At 41.0% G+C, this 20,562-nt stretch overlaps 1 protein-coding gene across 1 annotated transcript in view; it reads right to left on the minus strand.

Annotated features, from left to right (window-relative positions):
- The window catches only part of kcnh8 (potassium voltage-gated channel, subfamily H (eag-related), member 8), a 64,596-nt gene extending 47,556 nt beyond the window's left edge, over positions 1-17,040 (minus strand). The window contains exon 1 of the mRNA XM_076879380.1: positions 16,893-17,040. Within this exon, the coding sequence (XP_076735495.1) occupies positions 16,893-16,968 (76 nt within the window). The 5' untranslated portion in view covers positions 16,969-17,040. The remainder of the gene's footprint in view (positions 1-16,892) is intronic.
- Between the last annotated feature and the right edge of the window lie 3,522 nt (positions 17,041-20,562).

Below are 20,562 nucleotides of genomic sequence, written 5' to 3' on the forward strand. Positions count from 1 at the left end.
CTGTTTGATGTAAATTCAAAGAATAAAGAGTTCAAAGAATAATAGCAATGACTATATGACCATCATGTCTCTAGTCGTCTGTGTCCAAAACAGAGTATAATCTATTCTTTAATCTGTCTTAAAATACTTTCTGGCTATTTGAATACCAATACAGGAAAACAAGTAATTTACAAAAACTTGCATAATTCATTTGCATTGACAGAAAAATTGAAATGTTTTGGTTTTTTACCAAGAGCTGTGGTAAGCATGACTAGGAAAACAAAATGTAACAATGTTTTGGATTCATTAGCATACAGAAAAGTCTAATTGACAGTGATCCCAATATGTGAAAAAGAAAAACACATATGAACGTGTCTACGTCAGCAGCAGTATTTGGCCTGAATGGCCCAGACAGATGGTCAGAGTGGGTCTTAGCACTGGGACTGGCTGTCAGGCGTGAGGCCCCTGAGGCTGAGGGTATGAAAAAGGGAGGCAGTCAAGACTGTTGGAGATTGAGACTCGTGAGTCCTGAGGAAAGGCCCGCAGCCTATCTCGTGGCAGCTCTCAGAGCACAGGAGGTTGGTGTTGACAAAAAACTCTACTGTGTTTGACAGCAGATTAATTTGTTTGCTTAGAATTGACAGGTATGCAATATATTGTCTGCACATACAGTATACTTGTACTGCGTCACATGGTGGGGAGACAAGGTCATCTTAGGTAACTTGTTTTACCTGGCATGACCTTGTCTCCCCTCCCCTCAGGATCAAACACATAATATGAACATACTCTAGAACAAAGCAAACATTAAGCTAAGCATGTACATTAAACTCTACTCTCCTTTCATGCCCTGTGTTAAATTCAATATGTTAAGAACTATATTTAGCCTATAGTTGCTTTCGCACAACAAAATCAGGTCAGGGCAATGAAGTTTTCTTCTCACATGCAGCTCACAGCAGGGAATAGCTTCAGACAAATTCTCACTACTGGAAATTCTCTATTTGGTTTTGTCTAGGCAGCTGCCTGGTGTTCGAGAAGCAGGACACATGACACTCACTCATCACTGTGAATTCACCAGAAAATCACCTGGGCTATTTTTCCATGGGTGCAACTGAACTTCACATGTGCTTTGCAGTATGCAACTAGTAGGTTAACGACCAGTTAATTTCTGGTCTGACTGTGTCTGACTTCTGACATGCACCTAACCTAACCTATTGGGTTATCTATAGAAAGGACCTGGACTAAAAACACCTTATAATTGTGTCTCAGAACACATACTTCAAACTTACACTTGCTATTTTGAACACATAAGAGCAGTCATACCAACAAGTTAGGCTATAAGAAGTGGCCCAATAAGCTACCCATAATGGTCCAAGTTGTAAGTGCATATAGCTGCACACTTCTTAGTCATCAATTATTATTTATTGCTGGGTCTGCTGCTTTAGAGTGGTTTGCATCACATCTATCTGAACCATTCTTTTCCCTGGCTGCCTTTTAGTACCAGTGTTTAGTACCAGTCCTCTTTTACTTTGCTTACCTATGATGTGCCACAAGGTTCATTTTAGGGGCCCTTATTATTTTGGTTATTTCAGTTATTTCTGCTCTTTCTTCAGCACACTGCGAGCACCTTTAAGGACATCTGTTATCACTGCTATGCAGATGACATTCAGTTATATATCGATTTTAAGTCTCAAGAGCTTTTGCAACAGTGCGCCCCAGACTCTGGAAATCTCCCTGTAAGCTTGAAATCCATGGACTAAACAACTAAAAAGTCATATTTTTAGACTTTTTAACCTTTGTTTTTATCCTCTGGCATTTTGTTGTGAAGCATTTGTGTGATGTTTATCTTTAAAGGTGCTATAGAAATAAAATTTTACTTATTATAATGGATACACTAGAAAAAGGGAAGGTCAAACAAACAACTAGATCATCATGTTTTTGTGTAGAAGATAGATGTGTGGTGAGAGGGTCCAGCAGTTGTAAATATTTGCAAAAATGCAGGAGCTAAGAGAACAGCTTTAGTCACAGTTTTTAACTTTTACACTTGAATTTGTGTGTAATGTAATTAAGTACAGTGTATAGAGTGCTTTACATGAAAGTGTGCTACCATTAGTACGACCACCACTACTAAATATTATTATTTTTGTTGTTTTTGTTGTGGTTATTAGAAACTTTTTTTATATAGTGCATTTCAAAAAAATGTTACAAGATGTTGTCAAAGGAGCTTGCAAAGAAAAGCGTCTGGACTTCTTTAAGTTGCTTGAAGACGTTTCACCTCTCATCCGAGAAGCTTCTTCAGTTCTAAGGTCAAATGGTGGAGAGTCCCAGATATAAACCTAGTGGGAGTAACCCCCCACAGAGGGACAAAAGGACCCCCTGATGATCCTCTAATCGCCTGAGCCAAGGTGTGAAACTGGGCGTGGGTCCCAATCAGCCAGAGTTTCGGGTGAGCTCATTGTGAAACCTGGCCCCACCTTATCATGCGAATTCCTGAGGTCAGCTGGCCCAGGATGTGAGTGCTGACTTTAAAGTCAGCAAAGAGGCACAGAAAAGAAGACCAGACACCAGCGAGGGAGGATAAGAAGGACAGACGCAACAACATTGTCATCCCCTATGTAGCCGGTGTATCAGAGAAACTCAGGAGAGTTTTCTCCAAGCACGACATCCCAGTGTATTTCAGACCCAGCAACACGCTCAGACAGAAACTGGTTCACCCGAAAGACAAAACGCCAAAACACAAACTTAACAATGTGGTGTATGCTGTACAGTGCAGCGAGGAATGCTCAGACCTCTACATTGGAGAGACCAAACAGCCACTTCACAAGCGCATGGCACAACACAGAAGAGCCACCTCCACAGGACAAGCCTCAGCAGTCCATCTGCATCTTAAGGATAAAGGACACTCTTTCGAGGATGCCAATGTTCACATTTTGGACAGAGAGGACAGATGGTTTGAAAGAGGAGTGAAAGAAGCCATCTATGTCCACTGTGAGCGACCATCTTTGAACAGAGGCGGGGGTTTACGACACCAACTCTCTGCCATCTATAATCCAGTTTTGAGATCCCTTCCCAGACGCCTTAACGCCCACTCACATCCTGGGCCATCTGACCTCAGGAATTCGCATGATAAGGTGGGGCCAGGTTTCACAATGAGCTCACCCAAAACTCTGGCTGATTGGGACCCACGCCCAGTTTCACACCTTGGCTCAGGCAATTAGAGGATCATCAGGGGGTCCTTTTGTCCCTCTGTGGGGGGACACTCCCACTAGGTTTATATCTGGGACTCTCCACCATTTGACCTTAGAACTGAAGAAGCTTCTCGGATGAGAGGTGAAACGTCTTCAAGCAACTTAAAGAAGTCCAGACGCTTTTCTTTGCAAGCTCCTTTGACTACGATGACCTGGATGACTGAGAACCTTCACAGACATGTTACAAGATGTTTCACAAAAAATAATCATGGTAATACAATTAGTAAAACAAACATTTGAAAAAGGAAGAGCAGTAGCCCATGAACATTAAAATAGAGACTAATTATCACCAAGAATTCAAAAAAGAAAGAACATCACAAATTCTACACTTGGAAACAGTCAAATAGATTTTGCATCTACTACTGTAATAACTGGACACTTGTTTGTAATCACCACAAAACTAATTTCAACCTTTAAAAAATAATAAATAATGAAATAAATCTGTTTTTTCAACTAAATTTCTTTATACTTTTCTTACCCTCCTAAATTTCAGACTTTTACTTCCTTTTCTTGCTCCTCCACTTTCTCAATCACTCCAACTTTACTCCACTATCAACCTTTGCTCTCTCCTTCCTCTGCCCTCCAACTCTTCATGATGTCCCTCCTACCATTTTTGGCTCTTTCTACCTAATTACTCTTCATCTCCTCTCCAGCCTTGGAATTCCATCACACCTTCCTCTTACCCCAATCTGCTTATTCCCTGCATTTCTGCACACGTCCACCTTCTTTACTGCCTCTAAAAAAGTACAAACTATCTAAGTTTACTTTATCTTTCCTCTGCACCCTGAATCTCTGCTAAACTAAAATTCAATCATCTTTCCTTCTTACTTCTTCTCTGCATCTTTTACCTTCTGTCGTACCCTCTTCATAACCTCAAGTTGTTCTGTGTTCTCCATTTAAATTTTCTTTTGGCTAATTGCTCCAGTGTGGAAGCCAATAGATCATTTTGCCTCATGCTCACATTGCTGCATGACAGCTGCTGGTGAAACCCCACAGGTACACAGAGGATAGAGGGAGGAGAAAAGGCAGTGACAAAGAAAGATAGAGCAGGAAGGCAGAAGAGGAAAGAGGTCAGGAAAAGAACAAAAAGTGCAAGAAGAAGCAAGACACATGTGGTTACAGAGACTACTTATGTAATTAAAGTTAAGTGAAGGTGGTGAGCAAAAGATTTGCAAATGATTTGTGATCAATTAAACTTTCTAGTGTAAATAGTAAAACCAAAATACTAAAAAGACTGTTTTCAACTGGTTTGCTATTTACTCACATACAGAATTTAGACAAACACACAAAATAACCAGTGGTATAAATTTTACGGAAAAGTGCTCTTCGTAATTATACAAATAACGACTGTTTTCCTCACCTTAATAAACAGGTTTTAGTGAACATAGGAGTGTGGCTCTTGGAATAGAAATTCTGGTTGGTCACTGGATTGGTTGAACTCTGGTCCATATTAAATATCTCAGCAATCATGTTTGCATTTTCATTCAATATGCATAGCCTCACAGAGGCACTAGCATGTCTCATGTACACGGAGTTGTTTTATGGGCTTAAACATAAACAAACTTAAACAAAGAGAACATAAACCAGCAGCGGATAAGGAAACTTAAATTCTTAACACTGTGGGGCTTTAAAACATGGCTTTACACTATAGGAGCTCCATGTCAAATGATCATGTTGGTCGATTTTGTCAAGATTTGTGGTGGAGACGAGACCCAAATCCAGAACACAAAGGCAGACAAAGTAAAACAAAGCAGAGAAAGGAAAGTCCAAAATAAATAGCAGACAATCTGACAGGGAAATGAAGAACCAGAGGGCTATATTTACTTGGAAGACTAAATGAAGACATCAACAGTAGGTGAAAATAGTTAGCACAAAGGAAAAGTAGAAGGAGACACCACAGACACCACAAATTATTCTACAAAGTAAAACAGGGAAATATTAAAAGACAGACGACATTTGGACACTAAACAGTCGGGGTGAAGGACACAAACACATAAATGAGATCGAAGGAACGCAACATGGAAACGCTGGGGAAGCAGAAAAATAAAATCAAAACAGCAACCGAAGTTCAATATGTCACAAAACAACACAAGAACAAAAATGAGTCTGAATTTTAAAATATCACAAAACCAAAGTTCAGCAGGACTTTAATAATAATGGTCACAGGAATCCAAAAGTTAAACAACAGATGACCTCGGGACTGTGAAAGCATTGGTATAAGCAAAGAGAAAACAGGTTGGGTTTACTACAGTTGATCAATGTATTTTTTGATGGGTCAGATGAGGCAAAGCTGAAAGTGAAGTCTTTCACCACCAATTCTTAAACCAGCCCCTGGCATTATACAGCCCACAGATCTGTTTCAGTCCTTTGGTTGTACCTGACCAAAGGTGTGTAGACAATGGGAAATTAGCTTTCAAAGGTGAAAAGTATAAGAAGCTTTTGACCACGCTTTGCTCAACCAGGGATGGAGCAGCTTTGTGACATTAAGCCACTCTCTGATGGGGATCAAAGACTGTTTGGTGGAATGCACGCCTCTGTTGGTGAAACCTAACAAGACAGATTGGGAACACTGAGGGAAATCTGGAGCTTCATTTGAAAAATAAACTGATCCAGTTTGACTTTTTACACTTGGCTCTGGATGAGAGCTGTGATATCTGTAATGCACATCTTTGTTTGTGGACTAACTAAAACTTTTGAGATTACGGCGGAACTGGCAGCAATGCCCTCAGTGAAAAGGTCTATGACAGGGAGTGATTTCTTTGTGGAGGTGACTGCATGCTTGGATAGACTGTGGCTAGCTGGAAAAATGTGAATGCTGATAAAATAGTGAAAAAATGTTGACTGTTCCAGTGTTTCATTGCCTAATTGCAGTATTAGCCCTTACCATCAGTTCAGTTTGTTGGTGCAATCCTCCACAACAGTCCCAGTTTCTCGTGTAGCCCCTTGGGAAAATGAATTGCGCACCCCTGCCTTAAACAGATGGTATATTTGAGAAGAGGTGAGTGTGTGTTTTTGCTACCTTGTCCGCACACTGTTTTGTCCCAGTTTTGGGGATTTTAAACATACACACACACCGGGAGCAGCTCGTTGTCAGCCTTGTGCCGTCACTGCAAGCAACCCCAGAGCTATTTAAGTCACGACAACAATTCCTATGATGGGGAACAGAGCATGAGGAAGCAGTGGAGAGTCAGCGAGAGGGAAGAGAGAGGGAAGAGAGAAAGTAGGGAAGTAGAATCGGACAGCACTGCACAGCAGGGAGAAGAAAAGATGGATGGCAAATATGATGAGAGAATGAGAGAGAAGGGGGATGTGGACAGATAAGGGGACTAGAAGGGGAGGTTGAGAAATACACTGTGGCAGACAGATGAGGGTGTTAGAGGGGCACAAGGTGAGGGGGTGATTTGGAAAGTTGAAAGTAAGTGAGATGGAGCTGTGAGAGGCGGAATGATGAAAGATGGAGATGGAGTGTGGTAAAAATTGGTCAGGAAGTGGGGAGATGGATGGAAAAGACCTCACCACCTTTTTGACGAAATTCATGTGGGCCTCTGAAAATGCTGCTAGAGCAGCAGTTACATAACCAAAAAGAAAGTCACTCTACAGTTGCCACAGTAACCACTGACACACACCATGGCAACCAAGGTTACACATGTACAGTTTGTCTTAAAAGTCGAGTCAGTCATTGTATGGGATAATGAGATTAAGTTTCTGTGCTGTATCAACAAACTGTGTGTCGGTTATTAGTGGGAGCATTCTGTACACATTCATACAGTATATGCATGCACATACTCTCGCACCCATTCTAACAGTGGTAATCCTCTCACACCCTGTAACTGAAGGAGGAAAATCATTACACAAATCCACAGCCTTAATCACCTCTGTGCCCCTTTATCATACAATCCCCAGAGCTCTCACCAAATGAAACATTACACTGTGCATTACATTCCTGTAATTTGCAGGTCGCACACCTGCTGTTCCTTCCATGTCTGTCTCAGTCAGTGTCTTTTTCACGCTCCATTGTCTATTTCCCCCTCTTCTTCCAAATGCATAAAAAACCCAAAACAAAGAAAAACTTTCCTCCCCGTCTCACAAAATCTCACGCAGTTAATTGAGTCTAAAAATGGCCGACTTGGCCCAGGCTTCCTCTAGTGAAACCCAGTTTGTCGATCGTTCTGGACAGTCCATTAGGGATGGTGATTAGGAGAGGAATCTCGCTAATTAGGAGGTTTAACAAGGCAGAACGTCCACGGTGATGGGGAGGCTCTCAGAAGTCCCAGAAGTTTGGTGGAACAGACGAGAGGCTCACGCTCCTTTAAGCTCACGGTAATAATCAAGTCCAGTGACCTTACAGCGAGGACAGCATTTCCCAGCTAAGTCTGTACTGATGAGGGTGGCTGTGTCTTTTTAACTGAATACTTTATCAAAGCCTTATTAAAGCCAGTGGATAGTGCTGGGTTGCTATTAATGTGACACTGAGATGTAGATTTTTCACAGTTGGTTTACAGTGAGTATGGAGATAGATGCACTCTATCTCATTGCTTTTAGCATGCAGCTGGCTGTGTTGTAGGAAACAGCTTGTTTGGGATAATACAGGTTAACCAGGTTGTCTAGCAGCTGATACAAAACCTGCATCTCTTTTAAAATCTTGTCAATCTGCCTTTCAAAATCAGCCACTCGTGCACCTCTGAACTGCTTCTAGCACAGCGGCTCTCTTCTGTAATTTCAACACAGACATGCAAAGTCATCAAAATACTTCTGTTTTAAACTTGCATAACTTTTGTTTGGAGGATTGTTGCTTGTGATGAGCTGGGTCTCTGGTTACGACCGTGCTAGGGATTTGTTAAGTATGGTTTTTTATCATTTACTGGATAAGTCACCAAAAATTCAAACCATCAATGCAGATTTCTATGGCAACATGCTCAGGCACCTGATGAAGAATGTTCCGCAGAAATGACCTGAACTATGGCATGGGACATGGTGTCACACCAACACAATTATCAGTCATCACACACTCTAGTCCCTGTGAATTTGTCCACTTCCTTTAAATAAAAATTAAGTGGAAGGATTTGTGTTTTGACGCACTGCAAAGGCACAGCTGGAAGGGGACAGAAGAGGCTTTACTGGGAGTAATCCAAAATTAGGTCCCGTGCTAGAAACCATATTATCACAATAGTTCACTCACGATGCAATATTGTCGCAACTTTTAATATTTTGCAATATGCTGACTGTTGCAATAACATATATTGCAATCCATCACATTTTTTTAAAAAGCTAATTATGTCCTCAAAGTCAAACTTTATCAGTATCTCTTTTATCCAATAACAAAAGGTTTTCCCACTTTTCTGTGACGTTAGATCAGACGTTAGAGCCGAGTCCCCTCAAGTTGTGCTCATTGACAAAGACTCACTCAGACTGATGGCAACATGTTGGTATGTCTACATTCATAAATCAGATGACAATCTCTCTGAGAGTGATTGCAGTCAGACAGTGACTGTTTGCAGAGGGGTGCAAGTGCTTTACCTTCATAAGTAGTTGCAGCACTCTGGGCAAACACTTAGCCAGCACAAGTTGCAATTCCTATTTTTACTTATGTGACTGAGCCATCAGTTTGCTTTGTGTGTGTGTGTGTGTGTGTGTGTGTGTGTGTGTCGGCTGTTGGATGGATTTTATAAGTTCGCTCAACTAACGTTATCTCAGGATGGCGTTAATTTATTTGGTTTACCTGTATTGATACAATATTGCTACGTAAAATATCGAGATACTGTGCTGTAACGATGTTTCCCCACCTCCCCAAAACACTAGACATACCCAGGAAGTTTAGAAACTCCACCCTGGTCTGAATGGCCTTATTCCACCTTCAGATCAGAGAGAGGATATTTTAGAATATAACTAATGGATCCTGCGTTTAAGTGTGCACACCAAACCCTGTGTGGGTAAACACAATAATCTTTACTTTAGCTGTTTTCTGCTAGAATTAAGCTAAGAAAGTGAATAACAGACCTAGTTACAGACGCATCGCATGGTCACAAACAAGACTTTAAATGAAAGCTTTGTTTCTGGTGGATGTGTGAACAGGCAGCTGTCTCTTTAACATGATGGATTTTTTAGAGCTCCCGAGCGTGCAGCACAGCACCATTACTTTTTGTTTTGTTTGCCCTGAAATGTAAGAGTCTCAACATTAAGTGGGCTTTGGAGAAAATTGGAACAGTAGTGGCAATCCACTGCCAAATAAGTGAGGGCCCCTCTGCACCCTGCAGCACAACAGTCAATGATGATTGATTACTCCCTCACAGTCTCATAACTGCGCTCATTATTTCTTTCACAGCCGTTCTCTGACCGAGGACAATATCGGAGCTGGCTTTTCCACAAGTTTGCATCTATTAATAAGCATCTGTTAAGAGAAGTTAAAGTCTCGCTCTTGTTTCTGTTACTATATGACATATACAATCTTGGTTAATGCCAGCACACAGTCCAGGCTTTCCTCGCTTTAATAAACCTTCCTCAAACGTACTGTATGTGCGTCAGTGTGCGGTCTGTGGTCTTTTATACTCGGTAATTAGCTTCCTCTGTCTTCTTGCAGGTCACGGGGTTGCTGTTGAGACAAAGCCGTAGAGACACCAACAGTATAAACTCAGCTCACTGGAGGCAGCTTCCTTTATTGTGTAAGAAACTCCAGTAGGCTCTTTTAACATTCACCTTGCAGCGAGTAGTAATCACAATATGGATCCCTCAGCCACTTCTTAAGCACGTAATTAGGTGTGCTGCGTTAAGGAACGTTAATCAGCAGGGAGGAAACTTCTGTTTTACTTCCCTCACGTTCAAAGGCAGTTGAGCAGGAACTACACCATGGGCAGTTCGGTGACACAAAGCAGCCAAATGCAGAAAATGTAGCATACTCTCCTGCTTCTTCTTGATCTCCGGTCTCCCTTTGTTTCCTTTTAAACACATGCTCTCTCTCCTTCTCTCTCCTTCTCTCTCGTTTTCATTCACATGCACGCTTAAACATTACGACTGGCGTTGTGTTCCAACTCAACACACAGCTGTTTCAAGTCTTGGCACCAGCGCTCGTGACAGTAATTACGTGCCTAGTGGAGGTGGAACTAGTCTGTGCTGAGAGCTAGGAAATAGCAATCTGGAAGAACAGTGCTGCACGGGAAGAAGGCGACACTCTGTGAGGCAACCAGACCTTCTGCTTAACTTGGAAGCAGGACACCCCAATATGGTCTCCTTACGAAAGGAGGGCCAGCATTAGATTGCAGAGCCAAGGCAGCAAGTATTGTGTTTTTGATGATGAGGCCGCCTTACCATTAGCATTGATATATTAAGTGACTGCTGTTTAGATAAATGTAGTTAAGATAACTAAAATAATAAAAATTAATCTTATGCCAAATGAAAAATAAGTTTTGGATGTTGAATGATTAGAATTTCTCACATTGAGTTTGGAGATTTGTCTTTTTAAATTATTACTAAATCTATACTCCACTCCCCACAATAATTAACTACCAGTGCTGGACAGGTGGTAAGATTAGTCACCTGGATGGTGTAAGGTTGTAGTGATGACAGAAGGTATCTCAGCATAAGCCACAGCCATGTTCTGTTATTTTAATCACAGCACGGGCAAACAGACCAAAAATAACAGTGATGAGCACTGTACTAAAAAGAGACGTCATCATATCGAGGGATATCTTTCCATTATCTGGATACATTTAGTCTAACTGGTGATCAACTTGCTAACATAACCCAGGGTTTCCCCAGCATGTTCATCTGAAAGGAGTGGCAACATCTGGCCAATCACAAACACGGAGAAGTGTACTGGCAGCACATAGGCTGATTTTTACAAATAAAAATAAAACCGTTATAAAAATATAAACATGTTAAAAAAAACAGTGCAGACTGAAAGCAACACATGCAGACAAAGCTGCGAGTGTGTGTGAGTGTGAGAGAGAAAGCACTGTATAGTAGTTCAGTATTAAAAGTGTATGAATGTGTGAGCGCTGTGAATGATTTGGTCAGCAAGACTGCAGAAGAGCTACTAATAAAGTTTAGCCTATCTGAAGCCAGAAAAGAAAGCCAAGAAAAATGCTGACTGTGTAAGTTAACAGACTTGTTAGTATCATTTATTATTGTTAGGATCATTTATTAATGCTCATAAAAACTAAAACTTTGGAAGATTGTAGCCAACAAGAAAAAAAAACATGGAATAAAGTTGTGTCTAAGAATGTGTTTTAATTACTGATGCTCATCTAAGAAACACAAAGACTTTAGATGCTATTAAAAAATCTAGACCATCCTGCTGTCCGTGCACAGAGTTTCAAGCGATCTTCCAGGAATGGATGACGCTATTTACAAAGAACTGGTAAATGGACTGGTTCTTATATAGCACCTTTCTACTCTATCTGAGCACTCAAAGGGCTTTATACACCATGCCTCCTTCACCCATTAACACAAGCAGCTTTTATAATGCTGAAGTGGATTGTATCTTACATTCACACTCTGATGGAAACATCAGAGAGAAACTTGGGGTTAGTATCTTGCTGAAGGATATTTGGCATGCGGGCTGGAGCAGTCAGTTGTCAAACCGCCAACCTACTAATCAGTACATGACCTGACCTGTACCATACCTCCCAAGCTACAGGATCACTAGACAGTGACTTCATACCTGTTGATCTCTAACATAGAGCATAACCTGCTGCAGAGAAGGTAATAATGTGAGTTACCATAGTAAGAAGTGAACCAGTTTCAACCAAATGTAATAAAATGCTTTAAATACTTTCAGTAAACACATTATGCTCATTTCTACCTGCACATTTTTATTCCTGGAACACACAAGAGTAGCTTTGCATGATTCATGGTTCATAATAATCCTTATTTATCTTATACTCTGTCTTTGTTTTCCCTGCCTTTACAATTTAAGCCAAACTTTTTCTGACTGGCTGCCTCTTGCAAACAGAAGAGTTCAACGGCAGGTGGGTGGGGCTTCTTCACAGCCAAAGCTTTGCCCCTGTGATAGTATTTTATGTCACTCCTCTCAGTGACATCATACAGGCTAAGAGAGGAAAACATTGTCTGGAATGAAGCATTTAGAGTAATCTGAATTTAACATTTCATATCCCCGTTTGAACAGCTCATCTGAACAGGCATTACCTGTTTTCTCAAAGCTGTTAAAAAGCTCTCAAAGCTCTGCAGCTGGATCCTTAGCTTCCTGTCTGACAGACGCCAGGTGGTCAGACTGGGCAGCATCACCTCATCCCCCATCACACTGAACACTGGTGCTCCACAGGGGTGTGTACTGAGCCCTCTCCTGTACTCACTCTACACCTACGACTGCACAGCCACTAACAGCTCCAACATCATTGTGAAGTTTGCGGACAACACTACAGTGGTGGGTCTTATCACCAACGGTGATGAGACGGCTTACAGGGAGGAGGTCAGCGCCCTGACCCACTGGTGTCAAGACAACCATCTCACCCTCAACGTCGCAAAGACAAAGGAGTTGATAGTGGACTTCTGGAGGTGCAGAGAAGTACACACCCCCATCACCATCAACGGCACTGCTGTGGAGAGAGTGAGCAGCTTCAGGTTCCTTGGTGTACATCTGGCTGAGGATCTTACGTGGTCAGTACACACAAACAAAACAGTGAAGAAGGTGCAGCAGCGCCTCTTCTTTCTCAGGAGACTGAAAAGATTCGGCCCCCGCATCCTCAGGACCTTCTATCACTGTGCCATTGAGAGCATCCTCACTGGATGCATCACCACCTGGTATGGCAACAGCACCGCCTACAACTGCAAAGCTCTCCAGCGAGTAGTGCGGTGCTCTGAACGGATAATTGGAGGTGAGCTTCCCTCCCTCCAAGACATCTACAGGAAGCGCTGCCTGAGGAAAGCGGGGAGGATCATCAAGGACTCCAGTCACCCCAGCCATAAACTGTTCAGACTGCTTCCATCAGGAAGGAGGTTCTGCAGCATCCGGTCCCGTACCAGCAGACTGAGAGACAGCTTTTTCCATCAGGCCATCAGACTGCTGAACACGTCATAGACACCTCAGCTTCACTACTGGAACTTCAACATTATGCACTCCACACTGTATATAAATGCCACTTGTTTTGCACATATTCAACTCTGTATATTTTATATATTTTATTATTATTATTATTATTTTTTATTTTATTTTTTTTTACTATTTAATTTGTAAAAATGTGTATACACACACACACACACACACACACACACACACACACACACACACACACACACACGTAGGAAAATATTTAGTATACACATCCAGAAATGCATACACTATTATATATTGTACATATATTTATTAGTTTCAGGTTGGCCATTCTTGTATTTTGCTCGTTTGTGTTGTTGTGTTTGCACATCTCTGTTGCTTGTGGGGCTCGCACACAAGAATTTCACTCGCATGTGCTGTGCCAGTGTGCCTGCACATGTGATGTGACAATAAAAGTGATTTGATTTGATTTGATTTGATTTGTTAATAGAATTAATTCTGAGTGTTTTCAGTTCTCTATAGACTCTGGTTGTGAAAGGGCAAATTCAGTTAATTCAGATAACAGTTGGTTGGAATATAGAAGTTAATGTTACTGTCCAGGAAAAAAGTTAAATTGATTTAAATGACCACCACTAAATGTAAAAATATTTCTCCAAGAACAAATCAGATCAACTTAAAGAGTTTTCCACTATTGCTTTCAGCCATTTATCACCGTTTAAAGGTCTGACCTGCTCTTGGATTTGGTTGATGTGATAGGAGATCGCATAGCAGCGAAACTACCTCTTCCCTTATATTTGCTCTTGGCCAGGCCATCATAGCTAATTTGTCCCGTCAGGCTCTGCTACCTCCAGTCTGCCCCGTCTTGCAGTTGAAATCCAACATTAATTTCCTTTACTTCACCAACTCAAGGACAGCAGTTCATTCTCGGGAGCTTGACAAACTGCTTGTGCTACAGGTACAGTACAACCCCAATTCCCCTAGTTAGGACAGCCCTCCTGCCAAGGCAGCTTAATAGTTATTGTCATCGTGTGCCTTTACTGGTCGTCAACCAGCAGATATTTGGACAGAAATAATGATAAATGTTTCTGGTTATTATTGCTATTCTCCAAGTGAACAAGCTACAGGAAAGGTAGAACATCCCAGGGAGCACACATACCAATGAGCTAATATATTAAACTGGAGCTTGAATCAGCCCTAAATGTAGGAAGCACTATGATGTAATAAAATGTGGCAAGTACTGGCACAGAGAGAACAGACAGAAGTGAGTTTTTGACAGGTTGTCATGACAATTTCTAGTAAATTTAAATTTGAATCACCAATCACACAAAAAGCTACTGTTCGTGTGTGTGTTTTTAAAGAAAATGGTCAATATACAGCATTGCCTTTGTTCATTCCTGTTTACTTTACGATATAACGATTTGTATTAAAGAGCAAAGACGGTAAAATTCAGCCACAAAGTCCATAATAATCCACGCCTAAGGACATGAGTAGTTGCCCAAAACAAACAGCAACAGAGCTGAAACAAAGCTGAATGGAAAATGAGAGCAGAGCAGTGCATTGATTCTATTTGAGCAGCTGATGATTCCTGGAAAAAAATAAAATAAAAAAGAATTCTCAAAGAGAAACACGAGATAGTTATGAAATACGGTGCTTGGTGTTTAGGAATCCTCGTGGTTATTATTGAGAGAGAGTTCAGAGTAAAGTTGAAGAAACGTCTGTGTGGGCTTCGCCTGGGGAAGGACTTGCTGTAATGTCGCCGTCGACCAATTAAGTTTGATAAATGTGACCGCTGCTTTCAGACCGGCGGGAGGAACGACTGCAGTCGGCGTCTGCAGGACTTAGCCAGATAATAAAGGTTAACTTCACTGTAAAGATAAAAGAGTGGAAAGCCACAGAAAGTTGGGCTGTGTGTTTTTTTCTTTCAAAAACACAAATATTAACACTGGTTGCAAGTTGTGTGCATGCTGCCCAAATGCCTGGCGAGAAGCTGTAGGGGAGACCGGGGATAGTTGTAACATTTTTGACATTTCTGTCTGTAAATTGGAGCTCGTTTAAGGTAGTGGATTCAAAATGTAATGCAAAGTATTTACATGTCTCTGCTATTAAATAGTGCAGCTATTTTCTCTGCAGCACAATTACCCATTGCATGGTATGGTCTCAAACACAAAGAGTGAAATGTTACAATTAACCCCATAGTCTGGGTTAGTTGTAACATATCCTGGGGTGAAATGTAACACAATGAAATAAGGGTACTAACGAAACATTAACATGTAATCTTTGTTTATTCAACACATGAATGCACTTAGAGCCATTTATGTAGCTGTGTGTGTGTGTGTGTGACAGAATGCAGAAATCTAGCTTTTGAACATATTCCAACCCCCCAAAAAAGACAAATTATGAAATTTTCTGCAACTGAATATTTCATTAATTTTGGTTGGTCTTCCTTGAGTTTGGCCTCATTGGCTCAGTGGGCATTATAACCTACAACTCTTGCACCAATTTTGAACATAACAATGAAGCTGAAAAAATGTAGTTGTTCACCAGCATCGCAATTCCATTACTTTTTATCATGGCTTACCTTGGTGTGGTTTGCAAAGTGCTTCAGAAAGATGAGGAAATCTGTTTCTTGCACCCATCCTGATTTATTTCCACTACCAGTACTTCCTACTGGTCCATCTCTGACACAGTGTGAGAATGTGTATGTGTGGGAACACAAACAGTGGAGGAATTGTGTTGCCAATGGCATTAACCGCATATACAAAAGTGACCAGTGAACCTCTCTCTGCTGATGTCGTTGCCCCAACTTGTTTAAAGTAATAGTGTGGTAAGTTGTAACATCTGCATTATTGTTACAACTAACCCAGACTGTTGCTGTTACAACTGACCCAGACTCCTATAGCCATGAACTAGCTAACATTACAGCCAACGGCTAAAACATTAGCACTAAAGACTTACACAGAATATATCCCCATAGACATACAAATAACATAATTTAAATTTGATGAGTTTAACTGCAAAGCAGATAATGCTATTAAACATTGAAATAAAGTAGAAAAACTTACTTTTTGGCATACAAATTACTTTTTTTCATGTTAAATTGTCTGTGTTTGACAAAATGTGCTGATTTTTCACATGTGATAGCAGAACTGAATTGGGCATGCACAGGATGAGTCACATCATTTGAAACGTAGCCCTGATTGGAGAAATTGGAAGTGTTACAACTAACCCACGTTACAACTATCCCCGGTCTCCCCTACTGTAAACTGGGAGTGGACCTTTGTCGCTGTCTGTGGTGCTGAAAGCCTCAGCGCTGTCTGCTTTTGATACTGGAAACAATTTTGGATTACCTTGAACTTTAGTGAAGTCTCTCTTTGGACAAGGAAAAAAGAAATAGAAAGAAATGTGAAATACCTGGTGATCTAATGTCGCTATCTGTATCGAGGACAGCAAGCATGCAATCATACTGAAAGGCGCTGACAACTCCCTATTCTCTCTATTACAGGTGTTGGGCGTTTTGGATCAGCCTGCAAGCTTATTCTCTGGAGAATCCCAGCCGGCCAAAAATAAAGAAGAGGGGGGAAAGGAACTTAAATCGCAAACTATTACACATCCTTAAATGAGTCAATGATTTAAAATATATGGAGATTAAAAAGCAAACTTACGAGTGCCATCAAACCGAGTGGCTATAGTGTCCAGAAACGTGTTCTGCGGCGCTAGTAATCCCTTCATCACAGGCATTTTCCCTGCTTAATGTCGAATTCCCCATCAAAGTTACTGAAGAGATGGTGCAAGTCGTCCAAACGCTTGAGGTGCTCCCATCGAAGGTGCTGATGGCTATATGACCGAGCAGCTATCCAGTCAACTCAGCACAACGCAAAAGCTCCTAGTTGGGGGGGAGCGCACGTGATGCGCTCACCCGTGCGTCTGTTGCGTGTGTTAAGGACAGGAGAAGAGGGAGACCACAGGTGCTGCTCAGGTAACAGCGAGGGACAGGGTGACACTCCCTGTCAGCGATTCCATTATTATGTCGGTTGGAGCCAACGATCATCTATCCACAGCGTGCAGCGGTGAGAGACGAGCATTCTTAACAGCTGTGATTAAAGCCGCAAATCTGACAGTTTCTCGGCGTGGAGACACGGTGACATCACAACAGAGAAAAACAGCTGACTCCTGAACTTTTATTGAAATTTTGATTTACAGCTTTTTAATTAGTTTCCTCCCACTTAGCGCGTCACTCAAGTGAGTCGTGAATTTCTCTTATGCCGTTGCTCATGTGCTCTGCTTAAGGACGCCGCGGTGTTAAAATAAAGCCAATAAACTACATCAGTTGTGCAGACTGCAAATAAGTCACTTAAGTAGGTGCACGACTCATTCACGTCGTTGTGTTGGAAGCGTGTCCGCACTGTTTTTAGCGACATCTGGTGGTAGGATCAAGGTACGGCCTGCATGGAAGGCACGGAAAGATGGGCTGAAGTCTGCCATGAGCTGCACAACAGCGCTGCGCAGCTCGGATCCGCTGTGCTACATCGCCATCCTGTGGATGCTAAGATACAGATCTCCATAAAGCCTGTAAATGTGCAGCACATAAATGCTCGTTAACTAGTTACAGTTTCTTATATAGATATGTGTATATAACATTACTCACACTGCACTTTATGTACATATGAAAAAAATAATCAGAGTGTATTTACTGTATATAGTAACCATTTGTAAATAGTAGAAAATACCGGTAGAGTTTTGAGGCTTTTATTATTTGTCCACTATTTTTTCTTAGGTACTTATTTTTCTATTTTTTTCTCATATATTTCTCATTCCCTTTGTCTTGTTGACCCTTGTGCTGCTGTAATGTGTAAATTTCCCCAATGTCAATGAAGTCTATGTCTTTGTCTAAAAAAATCACTTAAACCGTTTAGTGAGACATACAATGAAAATGACATTGAAGAAGCTGTAACGGCAAGACTCAGTTTTATCAATGTCATAACAGTACGGTCGAATATTTCAAAAGCAACATCCCATGAAAATGTTTGTTTGTTTGTATTTTGTTTTTGAGGGATCTGGACAAGCATCCTTTTTGTGGCTACAGTGGACCACTCCTTAGTGTATCACTCATTTATCAGCTAAAAGCTTCATTGAGATAAAAATCTCTTTTCTAAGAGAGACTATAACCAAGAGGGCAGCAGAAATTACAAAATATCCTTCTGTTGCAAGATGTTTGGGGTTTTCATTTATATGTTTATATGATTGCTTAACATGGCCGTGGTCAGGAGGTATAGTGAGTCATCTACCAACAGGAAGTCAGACATTTGCTTCCTAGGCATGGAAAAAAGCACTAGTATGAATCTATCTGTGTGTGATTGGGGGGAATAAGGCTTGTAGTAACACCTGCTATTAAGTACGAGTCCATTTAACATTTATTTTAATAGGATTCAAACATAGACTATACTCTTTAGTCTTTCTGAGGCACTCTTTAGTAAATTTCCTCCTGTGCTTATGTTGTAGAGAGGCCCACTTCTGATTCTGCTTCAAATTCTTTGATATGATACACAATTTATAGTTGAATCAATAGCTGCACACTGCTCAGCTCCTGAGGCAACAAGAAAGCCTCAAACTAAACATTTCCACCGTCATGTTTCCCAGCTGATATGAGGCTCTTCTCTGGAAAAGCTGTTTTTGGTCTGCAGCAAATATGTCTGTTGTTATTGTGGCCAAACAGTGATATCTCTTATTCACTGATCCAGGATGTGTTATTCAAAAAAAAAAAAAAAAAAAAAAACGTTGGTATGTTCAGTAGTAACGTGTACCTTTGCTCTAATGTTCTTTATAGATAGCAAATGCTTTTTCCTGATACGACTCCCATGCAGCTCAGATTTGGTTTTGACAACAACATTAGCGACAGATCCTGGAGATTTCTTTGTGCATTAAACAGTTTTGTTCTTAGGCTGAATTTTCTGGAGCGGTAGGTCACGGAGAAACGGGCAGTCATTAGAAATCACTGCCGCTTGTAGATGATTTTCTTGCAGTGGAATGATTTGATGTTCTTTTTTCCACAGACTACCAGACTCATAAACATCCTCAACCTTTTTCTAAAGACCTGAGAGAGCTTCTTAGACCCTGATGACACGGCACACTTCAGAAGTAAGACAGTTCCAGAACTGGCAGAGGACTAAATTAGACAGTTTCCACTTTCCCTACAAGTTTCTATTTATTGGTACTTAATCTGCAAGCCTAATTCCTAATTTTATGGTTCTAAAGTAGTAAAATTTGTACTTTTTCCACATCATTAATAACTTTTCTAATTAAAATCTGCCTTTTTTCTTAAATCCATGTACTGTTATATACTGTTTAAAAGATGATAACGCGAAGTCATTCTGTGCTGCTGCGCTTGGTCTTTTCTGTTGGCTGTGGGCACTTGTGGTTTCTGGGTTCGTGCGGGTTCTCATCACCACTCTGTGCTCTGATGTTTTGACTCTAGTGATCAGGGGAACTTGATGGAAATGCTGTTGTCCTTACAAACCACCACACTGCTTGTTGTTGCGCCCCTCCCTCGTCCTGCGGAAACCCTGATAAGGATAAGTGGAAGAGGATGGATGGATGATGGATGGGAGTAGGACACCTGTAAATACTTTCTGAAGCTCAAGAAAAAAAGAAAATAAATAAATAAAAGATCTTCAAATGCTTCACTTGTTTGGATATTGTTCAAATAGTAATTTTTCTCATGATGTGCTTCTTTTCCACATGATAATATCTTCTAAAATGCAAACCTTTCCTCAACAGGAAACATTCAGTATAAAAAGCAATTTATTTCAGCATAAGCTCAAGGTGCTCCTAAGGAGCAGAGTTACTGAGATATTGGCTAACAGTAAGAGACGTTTAAGAAACTGCCTCGTGTAATAAAATCCCAATTTGCAAATCCTTATTTTCTCCAGTATGTAAATCAAGAAATAGGACTACATCCAAGTTTTCAATTTCAAGGTTCATGCTGCAAGTACAAGATACCTCTAGGAAATATCTTGAAACCTATCTTGTAAGTTCATGAACCCACAAATACACACATGTTCAACAAAAGCCATAACTAAACTCCATTCTAGGTCAGTCCCATTACCTACAGTGCTACAGCATGGGCCTAAACAGCAAAAGTCAAAAACAGTGCCTCCTACTCAGCTCTTTCCCAAAAGTGAAGCAGCTGTTTTAGTGTTTATGTCATGTGGAAAACATGTAGTCATCAGGCGCTCCCAGGCCCATCGAAATGTGAATCATATGCCTCCTCTGTGCCTTCAAACAAGCTCACGAACTGTACACGCATTCAAACAAATGCATTCAGGATCCACATAA

Source organism: Maylandia zebra, linkage group LG22 (genome assembly GCF_041146795.1).
Source record: "Maylandia zebra isolate NMK-2024a linkage group LG22, Mzebra_GT3a, whole genome shotgun sequence".
Lineage (NCBI taxonomy): Eukaryota > Metazoa > Chordata > Actinopteri > Cichliformes > Cichlidae > Maylandia > Maylandia zebra.